This window comes from Arvicola amphibius, chromosome 6 (assembly GCF_903992535.2).
Source record: "Arvicola amphibius chromosome 6, mArvAmp1.2, whole genome shotgun sequence".
Lineage (NCBI taxonomy): Eukaryota > Metazoa > Chordata > Mammalia > Rodentia > Cricetidae > Arvicola > Arvicola amphibius.
In genome coordinates this window covers 2,274,294-2,292,801 of record NC_052052.2, presented here as the reverse complement: position 1 = coordinate 2,292,801, position 18,508 = coordinate 2,274,294, and the positions used below count along the sequence as shown (strand labels likewise).

At 50.5% G+C, this 18,508-nt stretch overlaps 1 protein-coding gene across 1 annotated transcript; it reads right to left on the bottom strand.

The window, feature by feature from the left end:
- Nucleotides 1-18,283, bottom strand: Ccdc27 (coiled-coil domain containing 27). Its single transcript, XM_038335527.1, has 12 exons — nt 18,107-18,283; nt 17,314-17,440; nt 16,325-16,435; nt 15,408-15,562; nt 9,065-9,244; nt 8,372-8,464; nt 7,705-8,101; nt 7,349-7,479; nt 4,031-4,108; nt 3,532-3,744; nt 1,393-1,497; nt 1-123 (listed from the first exon to the last, which is right to left on the bottom strand). Exons 1-12 carry the CDS (start codon nt 18,281-18,283, stop codon nt 1-3), a joined length of 1,890 nt encoding a protein of 629 aa, XP_038191455.1.
- Between the last annotated feature and the right edge of the window lie 225 nt (nt 18,284-18,508).

Below are 18,508 nucleotides of genomic sequence, written 5' to 3'. Positions count from 1 at the left end.
CTACTTGGGAGACAGCTTCTTGAGCTTGCTGGGCAGGGAGATGTCTGACTGTTGCAGCGGGGGCACCTTGACACCTTTTTGTTTCAGCTGGCTGTAGAACTCGCTTCTCTCTGTGATGATTCTCTGCACAAGAAACAGTCCATGGGTGGCCTCCAGCTCCTTACCTTGGTCCCCCACCCCCCACCCAGGACTTGCTGCTGCAGCAGGCAAGTTGGAGTGTTGTATCCCTACCAGTGGTGGGACCTCAGAGATGCTGTCCCAGGAGTCAGCCCGTGCACCGAGCCCACCCCTTTAGTCAGTGTGCCACTGAAGGGAACCTTAGATTCCTAGACACCAGAAGCTGTTTGCAGCAGGGCCTGACCAGTCCCTTCCCAGCCCTAGCCCTGTTCTCACTCCTAGCAGAGATGCAGGGCCTTGAGCATCTTCTCTGACTTTCCGTCCCTCTTCTTCCCCACCAGCAGACATATGACCACAGGCCTGTCCCCACAGGTGACAGTGGAGTGACCCAGGCTCCTTCCCCAAAGCCACAGGGAAATGTGAGCATGTTGGGTTCGCTGGGCGATGCAGCGGAGATGTGATCCTGTGTGGCATACGACCCCAAGCAGAGCAGCCTGGTACCTCAGCCATCCCCAGGGCTCTGGTACCCTATACCTTCAGGGTAGGTGGGTTCATCCCCTTTATAAAGGGAAGGCCCTGTTATTCAGGGAAACACAGAGTAGCTAGGATTGGCACTGAGGGCTGGCAGGTGGTGACTACTCCAGCCTGCACCCCCAGGTGCTTCTGCTTTGGGGGACTCTAGGTCCATAGGAGTTGGCAAGGCTGAGGCCAAGAGGAAGGAGTCTGTGCCAGAACTCTGGCCCAGAAGCTTCTCTGGAGGGAGCTCCACCAAGGAAGCTGAGCTGGGCAGAGAACTTCCAAAATGCAGATAGCTTGTCCCTCTCTGTGTGCAGGGATGAGGATCAGGGGCAACTGGGTGCCATCCTCCATGAGGCTGAGAGCAACTCAGATTCTCCAGCTCCATGCTAGAGCTATCTCCAAGGATGGGCTGGCCCTCTCTGGTTGAGCAGGGAAAAGGCACAGTCCTGGAGTTACAATGCATGGTGATACAGCTGGGATGAGAACCGGATTTACAAACTGAGTCCAGACCTCCTCAGCGATGGGCAGGGGGATCACAGCTTGGGACCGGTCCTCTCCTCCCTCAGCCTCAGCGAGGGGCAGAGGGAACACAGCTTGGGTCCCCTTCTCCCTCAGCCTTGGCAAGGGGCAGAGGGAGCACAGCTTGGGTCCTCTTCTCCCTTAGCCTCAGCGATGGACAGAGGAACACAGCTTGGGTCCCATTCTCCCTCGAGTCTTGGGTGGTGGGCAATTGGGACACAGCTTGGGTTGTCTCACCTGCAGGGACTCCAGGATGTAGTTGTCAGAGAGCTCTGTGGACAAGTTCTTGGTCCCACTGACGCTGTAGACGGCCTGGATGATCTTATTCCTTAGTCTCTCCAGCTGTGAACAAAGGTGAAGCCATCTCCCACTGTTACTAAGAATGATGCCTGGTACTGCCACCGTAAGCCCTGCAGGCCGGGAAGTTATTTCTTGCTCTTGCGTGTTATGGCTGGAAGTGGTACTTACCTAAGAGCTGTGGCCCCGCATTGAAGCACAGAAACTTTAGCATGCCAACACACTTATTTTTAAGTTCTTAAACTAGAAAAGTACACGTCTCCACCAGGAGTCCTGGGAATTGAAACGAGGGACTCCCACATGCTAGGAAGCTCTCTACTGCTGAGATATATCCCCAGCTCTGCATATGACTTTAAAATATTAGCACAGGGCTGGGGAGATGGCGCTGCAGTTAAGAGCACTTGCTGCTCTTGTAGAGGACCTAAGTTCGGGTCCTAGCACCCAACAGGACCCAGGACTCTCAGCTGCCTGTACCTCCAGCTCCAGGGGATTGAATGCATACAGACTGTATACACACAGACTCACACATGCACCTACATAAAAATACATGTTTTAAAAATAAAAGAATGACACAAATAATTGTTTTAAATTTTAGTTTCCAGCTGCCACTGAAGACCTCAGCCTCTCTTTTGTTTGTTTTGCTTTAATTTTATTTTATGTGTATGGGAGTTTTGCCTGCTTGTACATCTGTGCACCAAATGCATGCAATGCCCACAGAAGCCAGAAGAGGGGCATCAGACCCTATGGGACCAGAGTTGCATGTGGTTGTGAGCTGCGATGTGGGTGCTGGGAATTCAACCCATGTACTCTGAAGGAGCAGCAGCCAAGAGCTCTTAATGGCTGGGCTATCTCTCCAGCCCCACCTCAGCCTCTTAACAATTCACAGCATCCCTTCTCTGTAGACTATCAGTTTTTAGACAGCTCTCTCTTATCTATGATATATACCCCTTCAACCTCCACAATCAAAACACAGCCATGGAGGCCAATACTAAGCCAGTTAAAAACTCTAGTATAGGTTGTGAGAGACAAGATGGTTCAGTGGTTAAGAGCCTTGCCTGTTCTGCTCCTGTAGAGGGCCTGAATTTGATTCTGTCTAGTTACTTTTCTATTGCTATGATAAGACACCCAAACCAAGGCCACTTATAAAAGTGTTTGGTTTGAGCTGCATGTTTGGAGGGTTGAAGTCTGCGACGGTGCAGCAAGGGCATTATGGCACACACACCCAAGACCCACAAGTAGGAGGTAGAAGCAGGCCCATCCTCCAACAAGGCTGCACTCCCGAATCTTTCCCAGGCAGTTCTACCAGCTGGGGAACCTCGCAAACAATGGAAGCTGAGCCTCTGAGAGTCCTTCTCATTCAAACCACCACAGGTTACAGCTCTTAGCACCCACCTGGGGTGTTTCCAACCCCCTATCGCTCCGCTGTGCGGGAATCTGAAGCTTCTAGGCTCACAGGCACCTGTGCTCACACGTGCTGGCGCCCACACACCACATACACATGTTTGTTTGTTTGTTTGTTTATTCCAGAGTGGAGCACAGAGTGGGCTCCTAAGGTCCCACCCCAGCTGAGGAACTATTGGCAGTTAATGAGTGGTATGGGAAGGAGTCTTTGTGACCACTGACTGCTTGTTCATGCCCCCCAGTGTGTGACCCCACAGCCGTTCACATATGGGCAGCACAAAGTGGACTCAACGGGTTATAAAAAAAAATCAACTTAGAAAAGATAAGAGGACTTGAAGCAGGAAGGGAGACACACTGGGGAGGGGCAGGAGGGGTGGGATGAGAGGAGGGCAGACATGGACATCATCACCCTCCCTCCTGCCTCTTTTTCTAGGTGAACCCAAGGTCCACTTTCTCCACGAACATTACTGGCTCCTGTCCTCTGCTTCCAGAATGTTCCATGAGCCTTCACTCCCTCCTCTACTACTTCACAAACATCAGTTCTACACTGCACGTTGCAATCTGAGGCAGAATGAGCCAGAGCCCTCGTCTGCTGGGCATATGGTCGGTGTGGGTTAGGATATAGGTGGTCATCAACATGAATCTGAACCCTCGGTGGGGCGCAACGGTGGGCGTTACCCTGGCCTGAGAGGACTCCAGGACCACGCGAGTCTGTTGCTCTGCTTGCTGGATTGTCTCATTCCGGCTCTGGAGATCATTGTGGAGCTCTTTCCACCGCTTCAGGTGGTCCTCGTACAGGTTGACCTGAGCCTGCAGCTCGCTGGCTTTGCTGTGCAGCTCCACAATGGCCTGATCACGCTTGAGGAGCTCTGTCTCCAAGTCAGACACTTGCTGGGGGAACCAGGAAGGGCAGAGCATTAGCTGTGTGGCCTGAGCTGCTCCTGTGCAGATCTCACCGAGTCTTCCCAAAAGATGGAGGCAAAGAGCCTCGGGTTCCTGCCACCCAGCCCAGCCATTGGCAGGGGACCCAAGTGTAGGTCTGTTGAGTGGGGTGCTGTCTGAATTAAGAGGGCCAACTCCACTGTGAAGATGCTACAACCTTATCTTGTCCATCATGGTACCCCAACCCACAAGGAGGATAGCCCAGCCCAGGCTTCAGTGGTGCCCGTGCCATCACCTGTCGGAGGATAAAGTTTTCCTTCTCAATGAGGCCCATTATCCCCTGCTGCTTCTTTTCCTCCCGGAGGCTGGAGAACTGCAGAGCAGAAGGTGGAGTCAGCGTGGGTCCCAGGCCCAGGACAGGTGGAATACAGACACCCGACCTGCCTCCCCACCCTCCCAAGAAGAAAAAGCCGTGGGTTTCTGCAGACATGCAAGAAGAGAGAGAGCGCCAAGGACACAGTGGAAGATGGGAAACAGAGCAGTGGATGGCATCCAACATGGCAGAGCCAAGAAAGCCAGACGCTAAACCGTTCACAGGGAAACCAAAGGCAGGCCCTGGCCTGCCAGCTACCTGCCCTTTTATCCAATCTGATAAAGACTAGTCATTTTCAGGCCTGAAGATGCCACCCTCCCCTGTGTGCTGAGTATAGAGACATCCTTAGCTTTCTGCCCTCCAGGCCCACAACCGGAGCAAGAAACCTTTGCTCGTTAGTCAAGACGCTCTTTCAGCCCCTAGCTATAAAGGAAACTTGACTGCCCCAGACACCAGAGGAGACCTCTACGGAAACTCTCCAGGGGCCACTCTGGATCACAGTGTGTTCACTGCAAAGTCCGAGGTTCCAGGTAGCCCTGGGGCAGCCAGTTTAACAAACAAATAGTAGAGACCAAGGGAGGCTCATCAGAAATGGAAGAGCAAGACATTGAAATGTCAGAGACACTGTGATCCCAGGACAGGAAGGCAGAGGCAGGAGGATTGTCATGAACATGCCTGGGGCTCAGTTCTAGACGTTGTCACAGAACGTGACAGCCAGCTCCCATCAATGCTGCCTTTGCAGGAAGAGAGGACAGGCTCTTGTGAGATAGAAAGGGGACGGCATTTGGAAAAAGAAGATAAAAAACCTTGGCAGCATAGATGGACATTTCAAACATTTGAAACAGAAACTCCCAAGCAGAGCTACCGATGGAGTTGAGGAAACCTAAGGATACAGAAAGCTAAAAGTAAGGGCAGCTCACAATGAGAGGGCCAATCCAAGTTCCTGGAGCTCCCTAAGAGAAATCAGAAAGGAAGAATGTGGTTGCTTGGCTGGAGAGATGACCAGGTGGCTAAGAGCACTCACTGCCTTTGCAGAGAGCCGGAGATTAGCTCCCAGCACCATGTCAAGCAGCTCACTCCAGCAGCCAGGCTGACCTCTACTGGCCTCTGTGAGCACTTATGCACACGCATTCATTCACACATACATTTGTGTACGCACACATACACATAATTTTTTTGCTTGTTGTTCGAGAGTTTTTCTGTGTAGTTCTGGCTTTCCTGGAACTCACCATGTAGACAAAGCTGGCCTTGAACTCACAGAGATCTGCCTGCCTCTGCCTCCCAAGTTCTAGAATTAAAGGCATGCGCCACCATCCTTTTTACTTTAAAAAGTAAAATCATCTTTTTTCCCCTTCCTATGTCTCTCTTAGGGTCCTCTTTGTTCCCTAGGTTCTCTGGGGTTGTGGTCTGGAGGCTGGTTATCTAATATCCACTTATGAGTGAGTACATATGATATTTGTCTTTCTGGGTCTGGATTACCTCGGTCAGGCCGTTTTTTCTAGGTCTGTCCATTTGCCTGAAGGAGCATAGAGGGCAGAGGGGAGGAGAGGGGGAGAGGAGGGGAGTGGAAATGTATAGCACATGCCTAACCAAACAATTAAAATGAAAAGGATGTAAAAAAAAATAGTAAACTAATCTAGAAAAGAATGTGGTTAGTTTAACTGCCAATCTGATACAACCCACAGCTGGGAAAAGAGTCTCAATGAAGGATTGTTTGGATCATGCTAGTCTGTGGGCATATCTGTTGGGGGGATTGTCTTGATTGCTAATTAATTTGGAAAGGCTAAGCCTGAAAATGGGCAGTCGTTTCCTGACTGGGGTCCGAGACTGTGCAGGAGCAGACAAAGCTGCCTGAGCATTAAGGAGCATTAAGCATCCTCATGACTGGACTTTAGCTGTTTCTGGCTCTGCCTTGACGGACTATGGTCTGGAACCATGAGCTAAAGCGAACCTTGTGCCTCCTAAGTTGCTTTCTTTTTCTTTTTTTTTCAAGACAGGGTTTCTCTGTGCAATAGTCCTAGCTGTCCTGGAACTAGCTCTGTAGATCAGGCTGACCTCGAACTCAGAGATCCACCTGCCTCTGCCTCCCAAGTGCTAGGATTAATGATGTGCGTCACCACTGCCAGGCTTTCCCAAGTTCCTTTCTATCAGGGCATGTTGTCACGTGTGGCAACAGAACTAAACAGAAGGAGGAAGTGAACAGCAGGGCACACAAAGATTGTAGAACACACGACACACTTCCAGAGTGTCACCCAGTGCCTGCCGCACAGCGTGAGGTGATTCACTTCCAGGCACTAAGGCATGGCTCTGCCAGATCTCAGGATGCCCTGGACAGAGACAGGATCTGACAGCTTTCCAACAGACAACCTTCAAAACACACAGGTGACCTCAGACTTCCCACCAGCAGGCCTGGAAGTGACAGGAACAATGTCTTTGCCTTCGCAGCAGGGCAGTGCTTCTGCAGCTGGGTGGGATAATGATTTCCAAACTGTGGTCAACCTGATGGTTATTAATGTGTAGAATTGAGGCGTTTGCAGGTGGTTTGTGTTCCCACAGCTTACAGGCATACATCCTTTCTGAAAAAAAAAAAACCTAGAAATGCGTTGCGCAGAAACAAGAAAGAGAAGGACGTGGGTGCAGAAGCTTAAGATTATGACAGGAATCTCAGTGTTGCTTAGTGAACTCTTACATGTTTCAAATGATGGCGGAAATGATGTTAGCACAGAATGGAAGCTAGGATACGATGATGTTAGGTGAGCAGAGGACGGGGAGAATGCCTGCCCCGTTGGAAGGCAGATGAGGATGCTGGGGAAGAGGAAGTCATTTGATGATGTCACAGTGAAGATGACTCTATGAGACGCATTATCTGATGCTATAGTGGAGTTTCCTGAAGAATTTTCTAGAAGACTTAGATGTCATTGCTATGGGATGGGGGCCATGAGAAGAGGCACTTGTGGGGTAGCCTGGGTAAAAATAAACTTCCCTACTTCATAACATGTTCTGTATCTGGCATTTGTTAACAGAAGCGTGAGTAGCCCAGTAGCTAAGCATATACCCTAAATGTGGAGAAACTCAGCCTAGGTATCAGGGGCTGGCAAATGTTTCAGAAGTAACCAGGGTTACCATGGCACAAGACATAGGGACACAGAGGCTGTCCACAGTCTGATAGGAATCTCAGCTCTACCACCACCAGCTGGCGCCCTGGACTTGGTTAGCGGGGGCTGCTGAGTGCACAGCCACCTTGTTGGTCATGGCTTGTATCTGCCGCTTTCGTTCGCGGAGTTCCCTTTCCAGAAGCTCGTTTTCCATGGTGATCTTTCGCAGCTGAGACTCCTGGAATTCGGTTTGCCGTTGTAAGGATGTGATGGCCCCTAACAGCGAGGCAGGACACAGGCAGAACGAGAGAGTGAGGAGAGAGTGAGGACCAGCTGTGAGCCCCAGGCCCCGAGGTGCTTGTCTGAATGCCCTGTTACCTTTTCTTGGTGCAACTTCCTGGTGGAGAGGGACCTGTATCTCCTGCCTCTCCTGCCCGCTGGACAGAGTCAGTGCAACCGAGCGCCCACACCCCATGGCAGCCGCCCCTCGGCCCTTCCTACCTGTGGCCATGGAATATCTGGTCCTGGTGAGTTCCAGCTCACTCTGGAAGTCCAACAACATGCGCTCATACTCCTCCAGCTGGGCCATCAGCTCCTCCTCAAAGGATTCGGTCAGGGAGTACGACCTCTTGGGAAGCTGGTCCTCCTCCTCCTCCCTCAGCTCCCACAGTTCTTGCTCCTCTACCACAGCCTCCTCCTCTTCTAGTCCATTTGCTTCTTCCTCCTCTTCCTCCTCAAGGCCCTCTTCACGCAAAGTCCCCATCTTGCCCATGCTACTCCCAGGTCTGGCAGTAGTTCCAGCCTCCTCTGGGGGCCCCTTGGGGCCCTTTTCCTCCACGACACTTCCTGGTTCCATCGGCAGCTCCTTGCTCTCGGTCGTGCTAAAGTCATCCTGCATCTGAGGAACAGAGAGAAAAGGGACTGGGCGTTGACACAAATGTCCTTAGGTACAAGGGAGAGGTACCTCCACCTTTCAGTATCTGTGCTCTTGGTGGGGGAGGGGCATTGATTGAGCTTGCACATTGGCCTCATCTGCATTTAGGGAGGGCCAGCAACGTTCAGGGCTGCAGGGAGGGGCACTGTGGCTGGGGCCTCCCTCCTAGCGTTCCTCTTCCCCTAGGAGCATCTAAGGAGTGACTTCAGCCTGGGGCTTCAGCCTGCTCCACACCTGCATCCAGGGCTGAAGCTCCTCCTCTTCTTTGTGTGGCGTCTTCAGCATGCTCACCCTTCCCAGCTTCAGCGAAGCCTCAAATGGCCGATCCTGTCAGATGCTGCTATGAACCCCATGCTCTCCAAACTCCCACAGGAGCTCCAGGTGATGCTGCCCTCGTCCCTCACCCTCCCGGAAGGGAACATCAATATCTCCAAGCGGTAACCATAGCAGAGGGCAAGGGAACAGTGCCATCCAGTAGAACAGGGCGAAAGTCTGTGGGTGAGCAGCTCTGGGGCTCTGGGCCCTACCAGAACAGCTTTCTGCAAACACTTGGCACAGTGAGCATGCTCGTTTGTAGTTCATCTGCCTGCCCTGTGCTCTCATGCCTGTGTTAGAGCCCTTGGAGAAAATGGGGGAGCAGAAGTCCCATCTGTTCCTCCTCAGGTATCTATCTGTGTGGGCAGTTTTTCACAAGGTACCCAGACACTGCCCATGACCTCCAGCCTCCTCCCTGTTCCCACTTCACATCTGCCCGGACAAGCACAAGCTGTTATCAGGTGTGAAAGACATCAAGTCTTGGACCAATCCGGGGACCATTCCTGGCCATAGGGTCCCGCCTCCCCCACCCTCTGCTAATATCTGAGAGGGCAGAGCCTGCAGCTCATGTGTTATCTCAGTGCTCCCATAGGCCCCTGGCAGAAGGCTCACCGTCTTGATGGAAGAGGAATATGTTTCTGTGCCTTTGCTTCTGAGGAGGGCCTTCAGTTGCTTCTTCAGGGCCTCCTTCTCCTTCTGGAGCAGCAAGATCTCCTGATCTTTCTTCTGCATCTGGGTCTCCAGCACCGAGAGGCGCTGGAGTTCTTCTCCCAGCCGGACCAGGGAATGATCCTATGTGGAAACCAGAGGCAACTCCTGGGCCACCAGGCAAGGCCAACTGTCCCCATATCCCCTCCCAGCCACCCAGAGAGCAGTAGTTCCCAGACACTTAAACCCTAGGACAAGTTTTGCAGCTCTTTATTGCAGCCATTCCTGGGGAGCCACACCCTGGGAGCCACGCCCTGGGATTCTACTGCATTAGCATCTGTCCTGGGAGTGGACCCTAAATCCTTGCGCAAAGGCATTTAGGTCAGGACCAGAGCCTGGTCAGCATTCCCGCTGTAATTCAGGATACCTGTATTCTTGGTGGCCCACACATTTATGCGGAAGTGTCACCCAAGAGTGACCCCCCCCCCCAAGGAGCTTGTTAGGGAGCCCCTCAGTCTGCCTTCTCAAAATCTCAACTGTGTCAGTTCTTCAACGGAAGGCAAATTAAAGGCATCTTCGGCTAACAGTTCCTCACCAGCAGGTATGAACTCAGAGAAAGACTAAGGTAAGGCTTCCAGGCAGGAGGAAAAGTACCCACGCGGAACAATCTGGAAGGGAAGGCAACTAGAAATCTCTCAAGTTAATTGAAATAATGTTATAGGCTTCTGTGTATCCTATGGAATGAAGAAGAAACCACTTGAGAAGTTAGGAAACATTATGAATGGATGAAATTGAATGTGGGGCCATTGTCACACCGCAGGACAAACATAAAACTGTGATGGAAGTAAAGATGCCTCAGAAATGAGTACTGTTGGCCGGGCGGTGGTGGCGCACGCCTTTAATCCCAGCACTTGGGAGGCAGAGGCAGGCGGATCTCTGTGAGTTCGAGGCCAGCCTGGTCTACAAGAGCTAGTTCCAGGACAGGCTCTAAAAAAGCTGCAGAGAAACCTTGTCTCGAAAAACCAAAAAAAAAAAAAAAAAAAAATGAGTACTGTTTTTTTCTGAGACAAGTGTCTAACTGTTGCTCCAGATGACTGGAACCAGTCTGGCCTCAAACACACAGAGATCTCCCTGCCTCTACTGAGATTAAAGTGCTGTCCCACGTGCCCAACTCTATACTGCTCTTGCAGAGGACCAGAGTTCAGTTCCTAGAACCCATGCAGGGCAGCTCGTAACTACCTGTAATTCCAGCTCCAGGGGAGCCAGCACCCTCATCTGGTCCTGAGGGTATTTGCACATGGAAGAAAGTCACACAGGGACACACACACTAAACAAACAAATAAATAAATGCCAGGTTGTGGTTTTGAGATTTACTTATTGGGAGAAATATAAACTAATATAAACAGCCATCTTAGAGGCTGGAGCGATAGCTCCATACTTAAGAGTATTTGTTGACCTTGCAGAGGACCTAGGTTTGGTTCATAGCATCCGTATGGCAGCCCACAACTGCCTGCAACTCCAGTCCCAGGAGTCCTGGCCTTTGATGGCCTCCACAAGCACTTTACAGCCACGATGCACAGACTTTCATGCAGACAAAACACCCATACACATGACATTTTTATAAATGAAGAAAATAGACACCTCAAAAATCTAAATTTAGAATTTAGAAAAGAACCAAAACTTGAGCCTAATGAAAATAGAAACCAGGGGAAAGTGTGAGACACAAGAACTGATGAACTCCCAACTATTCAGAAGACTGAAGCAGGGGGATCACAAATTCAAAGCCTGCCTGGGCAATTTAATGATATCCATTCTGAAGTTTTCACAAGAGTAGACAGAGAGCTAGGGGCATCATTCAGTGGCGGAACTCTTGCTCTGAGTGTTGAGGCCTGGGCTCAGGCCCCAGTACTGGGGGCAGACGTCAGGAGTTAACTGTATAGGGAGATGGTTGAAAGGGAGGAATGGGAGGGGAGAAATGAAGCCAAAGGAGGTGAGATGGCTCATGGGCAAGAATACAGAAGACCTGAGTTTGGTTCCCAGCACCCACATGGTGGTCACAACCACCCATAACTCCAGCTTCAGGGCATCTGATGCCCTCTTCTGGCCTCTGAAGGCACCGCGCATAGCCACCTTCAGGTCCATCCATGCATATACATAAGTAAATAAACACAGATCTGAGAAAGAAGGGAGTGGGGCTGGAAAGATCGATGTCTGGCTGTACAAGCGTGAGAACCTGTGCTGTGGGATAATCCTTCTGTACACTGTGAAGATGTGTTGCTCTCATCGTTAACAAAAAGCTGATTGGCCCATGGCTAGGGAGAATTTTCAGGGCAAAGAAAGAGAAGCTGAGGAGAGTAAAATCTCAGGGGTCACAAGGAGATGCAGCGAGGAGAAAGACGAACTTGCCCTGTTGGAAAAGGGTACTGTCACGTGCTAGAGCATAGATAAGAAATACAAGTTAATTTAAAATATAAAAGCTAGTTAGTAATAAGTCTGAGCTATGGACGGAACCTTTATAATTAATAAGTCTCTGAATAGCTATTTGGGAGTTGGCGGTCCCAATGAAGAATTCCACCTACAAACCCAAGTTTGGGTTCTCACTTCCCTCGTAGAAAGCCAGATGTGAGACCCTGTGCACCTTTAACCCCGATACAAACAAGAAGATAGCTGGAGCATGCTGGCTGCAAGCCTTGCCAAAAAACAGCTAGTTCCAGGTTTGGTGGGAGATCCTGCTTCAAGGGAATAAGGCAGAGGGCAACTAGAGAGGACAGCCAAGGTCCTTTTCCCACCCTCACAGGCATGCACATGGGTACACGTGCCTGCACATGTGTCTGCAAGCACAAAAACCACATACATACCCCTGCCCCCCCATGATGGAGGACTGTTATCTGTCTATGTTACTTTCATTGGTTAATTAATAAAGAAAACTGCCTTGGCCCTTTAAGAGAACAGAAAATTAGGTAGGCGGAGTAGACAGAACAGAATGCTGGGTAGCAGGGTGGGGGAGACGCTTCAGACAGTTGCCATAGTGAGTCTCCATGCTTCTCCTCTCCGAGATGGACGCAGGTTAAGATCTCTCCTGGTAAGCCACATCTCGTGGTGCTACACAGATTACTAAATATGGGTTAAAGGAAGATGTGAGAATTAGCCAATAAGAGGCTGAAACTATGGGCCAGGCAGTGTTTAAAAGAATACAGTTTCCGTGTAATTATTTTGGGTAAAGCTAGCCGGGTGGCGGGACACAGCCCCGCTGCTCCTTCAACACCCCCACACATCAGAAAGAGGCCAGCATGCAACATTGTAGCATTGGAAAATGTGAAAGGGGTGTGGGAATTATTTGTATGACGATTAATTTTTTTAATGTTCAAAATAAAAAAGCAAAGTGGGAAAACAATACCAGAGAACACATCTCGTTGTTCCGACCATGGTGATCTCAGACATATGTAGGTGCCTCCAAGCAGTCTGAGAACTGCTGCCGGGGAAACTGGCCATTTCCTGCTGGGGACTGCTAAGATGGCATGGGGCAAATTTGCTGGTGCAAGTGGCTCCCCTGTCACTACAGCCTCTCAGAAGACACAAAGACAATCCCAGTAACACCATCTGAGCTCCTAGAGGGAGCCAGGCCTGTCGCCATCTCTCAGAGGCTTCCATCCTGGTGGGTGAGCAGCAGCAGCCCTGTGGTGAACACCTTTGCCAGCATGGCAGAGGTGGAAGGGCTGGGACAAGGGACAGACACACTTTTGAGCTTCTGGACCTATCACACATATGCCAGGAACCTGTCCTGGCTGGGACTTGCAGAAATTCATTTGCTTCTGTCCAATGGTGTTCTTCCTCATGCATTCAACAAGTGTGCAGGGTTTCTCTTATAGCCCCACTGACTTTTAAAAAAAATGGATGGGAGGGCTGGAGAGATGGCTCAGTGGTTAAGAGCATTGCTTGCTCTTCCAAAGGTCCTGAGTTCAATTCCCGGCAACCACATGGTGGCTCACAACCATCTGTAATGAGGTCTGGTGCCCTCTTCTGGCCTGCAGACATATACACAGACAGAATATTATATACATAATAAATAAATAAATTTTTTAAAAAAGTATTTTTTAAAAAAATGGATGGGAGCTGGGGAGGTGCTCAGCCAGTTAAGTACTTGCTGAGCAAACAGGAAGACTTGAGTTGGATCTCTGGAACCCATGTAAAATAGGTGTTGGACCTGGGGAGATGTCTTAGTGGTTAAGAGCACTAGTTGCTTTTCCAGAGGACCAGGGTTTTATTTCCAGCGCCCACATGATGGCTCACAACCATCTGTAACTCCAATTCCAGGGGATCTGGTACCCTCTCCAGACTCCACAGGCATCATACACACATAAAACATAGATATACATGCTGACAAAACACTTATACATATAAAATAATTAAAAAGACAATACAGATAAAATCAGAATGGAAAGCTGTCTCATTCTATTAAAGCCAATAATTTAAAGTTAACCTAACATTTAAAAAGCCAGAAGGGGCACACACTAGCCCTGAGATGATGGACACGGGCAGATCCTTGGGGCCAGCTTAGTCTAATCAGTGAGATCCAGGCCAGCGAGAAACTCTGTCTCAAAAACAAGGCAGACAGCATTCGCAGGACAGTATCCAAGGTTGACCTTTGTCCTTTACACACACGTTTACGAGCGCACACAGATGAACCTGCACATGCATGCATGAACACATGAATTCAAGATCTAGAAATAGTAAGTCCATTTGAAAAAAGTTAGCACATCCTAAAGCCAACACTGAGAGAAAGCCTAGCACAGAGAAAGCAGCTGATCAGAAGAAGACATGACAGGAGCCAGCGGCTTCAGGAATGAAGAGGCCTCTGCTGCAGGAGTCACAGGCCATGATGGCACCGCTCCCTGCTGCTGCACCGCATTAGGTTAGTAACACAGACTTTCAGGGGTCAGACACTTCCTACATGCCTGCTAACTGCAGGAAGCAGAAAAGGGGAAACGCCTACCTTGTAAAGACATAAAATCTGTGATTTATTAAAACTTGTCTGTTTTGTAAGCACGAAATCCCAACTCACTCCAGAGGCTGAGGCAGGAGGATTGCAAATTCAAGGCCTGCCTGTATGTAGAATGAGTCCAAAGCCATCCTGAGTAAATCAGTGAGACCCTGTGTCAAAATAAAAAGTAGTAGAAGGTTTGGTGCTATAAGCACATGCAAGACCCAGGGGTTGAGCCCCAGAGGGCAAAATGGTAGGAAAGATGATTTGAAAAACAAATACTTCAGAGTTTGGGGAATAGTGATAACCTAGAATCTCCCAAAGCCTAGATGAAGTGTGTAGAACAAATTCTAATTAGTATTAATAATAAAAAACCCAGAGACAGATACTAGAGGATGTAAGCTGAAAGATCAGAGAAGCAGAGTGGCCAACTGCTAGAGAGTTCTTACCTCTACTAATGCTCAGACCGAAGAGGTGACGCCGTCTCTACGAATCCTCAGACTGCGTCTCAGACTGAATCCTCAGACGGCAACTGAGCTCCTGGCTCCTCCTGCCTTATATTCCTCTCTCCGTCCAGTCATGTCCCTTCCTGTCCCCACCTCCCTCGTTCTGAGATTAAAGGTGCGAGCCACCACCTTTTGGCTCTAGTTTCTCTTTTAGACTGATTCAGTTTTGTGTAGTCCAGGATGGCTTTGAAATCACAGAGATCTGTCTGCCTCTGTCTCCAGAGTGCTGAGATTAAAGTCTGCCACCACCGCTTGGCCTCCATGGCTAACTTAGTGGCTTAGCTCTGCCCCCTGATCTTCAAGCAAGCTTTATCTGTTAGATACAAATAAAATATCACTCCAGAAGTACTTCTGAATTTTTAAAAATAAGGCCAGAATAACCTGGATATCATATTTCAACATAATTCTAAGACAAGTGAGTTTGTGTGCTCAACTTTTACAAGTATCACCTTTGATTTGTTGTTGGTTTGTTTTTTTCTTATTTAAAGAAAGGATCCCACCAGAATGTGCTGGCTTATGCACAGATCTCTGGGCATTTCCTAGCCTCTAACTCAGATTGTTTGAACTCATGCTCACAGGGATTTCTGGGCTGAAGGTGTATAGACTGGTTGATGGCCACACATGCTAACTAGTTCTGTGCCAGGTTAAAGTGCCACACACCGGGAAGGAAGGAGGCAGGGCGGGTGTGTGAGAGAATCATTGGATTAATAGCAGCCAATGTGGGGTGTCTGGGTGTCATTTTAGGCTACGGCTAGCCAGACAGTAGAACAACAGTCCCCTGTGGGGTGGGCAGGATGCCGGACCAGGTGTAGGACCCTACCTTCTCATGGATGACTGAGATGTACCAGGGCATTCTGGTTCTCTGGGACCTCTTGACCATGGTTGGGCTGCTGGTAGGGCTCGTGGCCGGGGGCTCACTCCTCTTGCGTGAGTAGTTGAGCTCGCAAGCACTCTTGCTGAATGAAAAGAGGCGCCCTGTGGAGGAACACAGGCCAGAGGGCAGTTGGAGTCTTCCCTGTGGATATGCAGTGGAATCTTCCGTGATAATATCCACCCTTCCAGACCTTCCCTCAGAGGCCGGTATCTGTCCAGTCAGCTGTCATCCACTGCCAAACCAAAAGCTTAAAGTTTGTGTCTCCTCGACCAGAATTCTATGTATAGCCCTTGGAACCACCACAATCTGTTCACACACACCAAGAACACACTCAGGAGGGTTGTCGGGTATCAAAGTCCATATTCAGACCCCAGGGTGGAGGGACGAGAGCCTGGGATTCAGGGCAGGAAGCCATCTGCCACTGCCCATGACCCAGTCCTCTTGCACCCCAGAGTCTTGTTTTAGAATTGGGGGTTCTTCACCTTCTTGACCTTGGAGGCAGTTGTTCACTACGGGTTATTATTTGAAACTATCACGTTTATCTCACCTTCTGGCAAAGGAAAGCTTATTTAGTTATTCAAGGATGTGGTACCCAAGGGGCTGGAAGGAAAGGGCACAAAGAAGGGAGAGGACACAGATTTCAGCTGCAGTTCAGCCAAAGACAAGGAACAATGGTAGTGTCTTCCACCAATGAGAGAAGAGTCCCGCTACAGCCCTGGACCTGGGTAGCCTGTGCCTCAGCGTTTTTGAGAAGCAGGCAATTCTAGGAAGAGTTCCATGAGGACACATCAGGCATCCCTGGGGGTCAGCTTCATTGCCCAGAACCCCAGAAGATGAAGGCGGAGACCTCAGGATCCCCTTACCGTCCATACTGGTGGCAGAGCCCTGCCGGTCCAGGGGCTGGTCCTCGGACATCTTCCAGGTTCCGGAGCTGGTGCATGTGTCCCTGGGCAGATCAACCGTGGTGGCAGAACCTGGAATGTGCAAGGTGCCAGAGGTGACGAGAAGTTCTCACTGTTCCAAGATCTCTAGGGTCAAGGCTGTCATGTTATCTTTAAACAGGAGGCCAGGATCAAGTGAGTCTTCCTGATGGAGGCACAGCACTGAACCCTGGGCTCCTTCAAAACAGAGGCTTAAACAGAGCCGTGGTGGCACACGCCTTTAATCCCAGCACTTGGGAGGCAGAGGCAGGCAGATCTCTGTGAGTTCGAGGCCAGCCTGGTCTACAAGAGCCTGTTATAGGACAGGCTCCAAAGCTACAGTAAAACCCTGTCTCGAGAAACAAAACAAAACAAACAAAAAACAACAACAAAAGATCCCATGTGCTCTGTCTTTTACCCATCTGATCACAGTGTATCACCTGAGCGGACTGATGGAGGTATCTGTGAGCGAATGTAGGTACAGACCCTGCAGCCTAGACTCTGTGGCCCCTCAGCCCACCCCACAACAATTCCACAGCTCCCCTTGGGGAGTGGAGCCTATGCTGGGCTATTGCTGAACTTCACAGACAAGTCCCCAAGTTGGTGTCGGGGACATGGGGCAAGAGCAGGTCAGGGATCCAAGAGGTTGGAATGTAGCCTTGACTCTGAGATATGTGCCCTGGGTAGGCGCTGAGTGCTCTCCTGGGCTTCAGCAAAGCAAGATGTAAGCAAAACAAGAAGGAGCAATCATGAGTGTGAGGTCTGTCCTCTCGCATCTCGCCATCCCCCAGTCTCTGTGCAGGTCTCAGAGACTCTGTGCTCCCACCGGCGATTTCAGAAGCGTCCCCAGAGGCTCCTTTTGGGCTGAAGGGTTCCAGGAGGCAGCAGGTTGTTCTGGTCACCCTTGTTGGTCTGGGGGAGGGTGGTCTTACCCACGTGAGATACAGATGTAGCTCTGGTACTGAACTGGGGGCATCCAGGCCGCATGAGAAAGGCCTTTTTCATTTCTTCCATTTCAGACACAAAGCCATTAGGGCTATTGAGCTTCTTGAGTTGGCTCTGGCAGGGGAAAAAGTGAGACCAGGGGCTTGGGCTGTGCCTAGGGGTGGCTGCAGGGGCCCTGTCTATGCTGTTACTCGTGGCAATGGGCCGCCCCTTTCCTGGCCAGCTGAAAAGCATTCCCAGAAGGCTCTGCATTAGAGACAACCCTTGGCTGGGCTTTCAGCACCCAACTAGGAAGTCACCGAGACAGCCTTCACCATCCCTGGCTCCCCTGGTGCATGGTGGGTGCAGGTGGCCTTTCCATCTGGACTTCCCTTTCTTGGGCCCTTGTCTCTCATCTTCCTCTGTAACACTCAGGACAGACGGGGTCTCTTTGCTCAGGGTTCAGAGTTGACTTCCTCCTTTGGGCTTGGCTGTCCAGAGCAAGTAAGAGCCAAGGTCTGCAGAGGGGGAAGTCAGCAACTCCATACAGCTACCCCCAAGAAAGCCTGGGGGCTCTGGATAGGAGGTCATAAGTCCTTCAGGAAGTCGGGCTAGGCCAGCCAGGGCTCTGCCACACCGGAAGCAGCAGTCTGCAGGCCTCCTGGACTCTGTGTGGCAGATTGCCAATAAGCATGTGCCAATGGGGCTGCTAGCTCCCATGGGTCTTTGGCATGGAAGAGGAACGGCTAGCTTCATGCTGGCTGTGCCGGGAAGTTAGAGCTACTCCACCCAACTCCGTACCACTTTGCGGTAGTAGCGACTGACAGCCTGGGCTGACTTGCTGGGTCTGTGGTTGTCTTGCAGCTTCCTCTCTGGACCACGGAAGTCTCGGTTGGCCATGCTCTGAAGCAGCACCAGGCCCTTGCTGATCTGAGGAGATGCCAAGCTGAGCTCCTCAGGGAAGTTCTCCTTCTTCATTGAGAAGACAGAACCAAAGGCAGACAGTCACCCTGAATGACCCCACAAGGTCTATTGCTTCTGCGTACAGCGCCAGTTATGGAGGGGATGTCAACCTTAGCTTGAACCCTCAGAGGGGCCCAAGCTAGAAAAGACAAGCTTCCAATGCTCCTGTCCTACAGGCTCCTGGGAGCAGTGTGTGTCATCACAGATGTCTCCATAGAAACAGGGCATGGTCATAGTCTC

Bases quoted from the DNA above. Each gene is read 5' to 3' on its own strand.
- Ccdc27 (XM_038335527.1), bottom strand. From the start codon at position 18,283: ATGAAGAAGGAGAACTTCCCTGAGGAGCTCAGCTTGGCATCTCCTCAG. The intron at 7,480-7,704 runs GTAGGAAGGGCC...CCTCGCTGTTAG, and splicing joins CAGATATTCCATGGCCACAG to GGGCCATCACATCCTTACAA. The intron at 1,498-3,531 runs GTAACGCCCACC...CTTTGTTCACAG, and splicing joins TGGAGTCCTCTCAGGCCAGG to CTGGAGAGACTAAGGAATAA.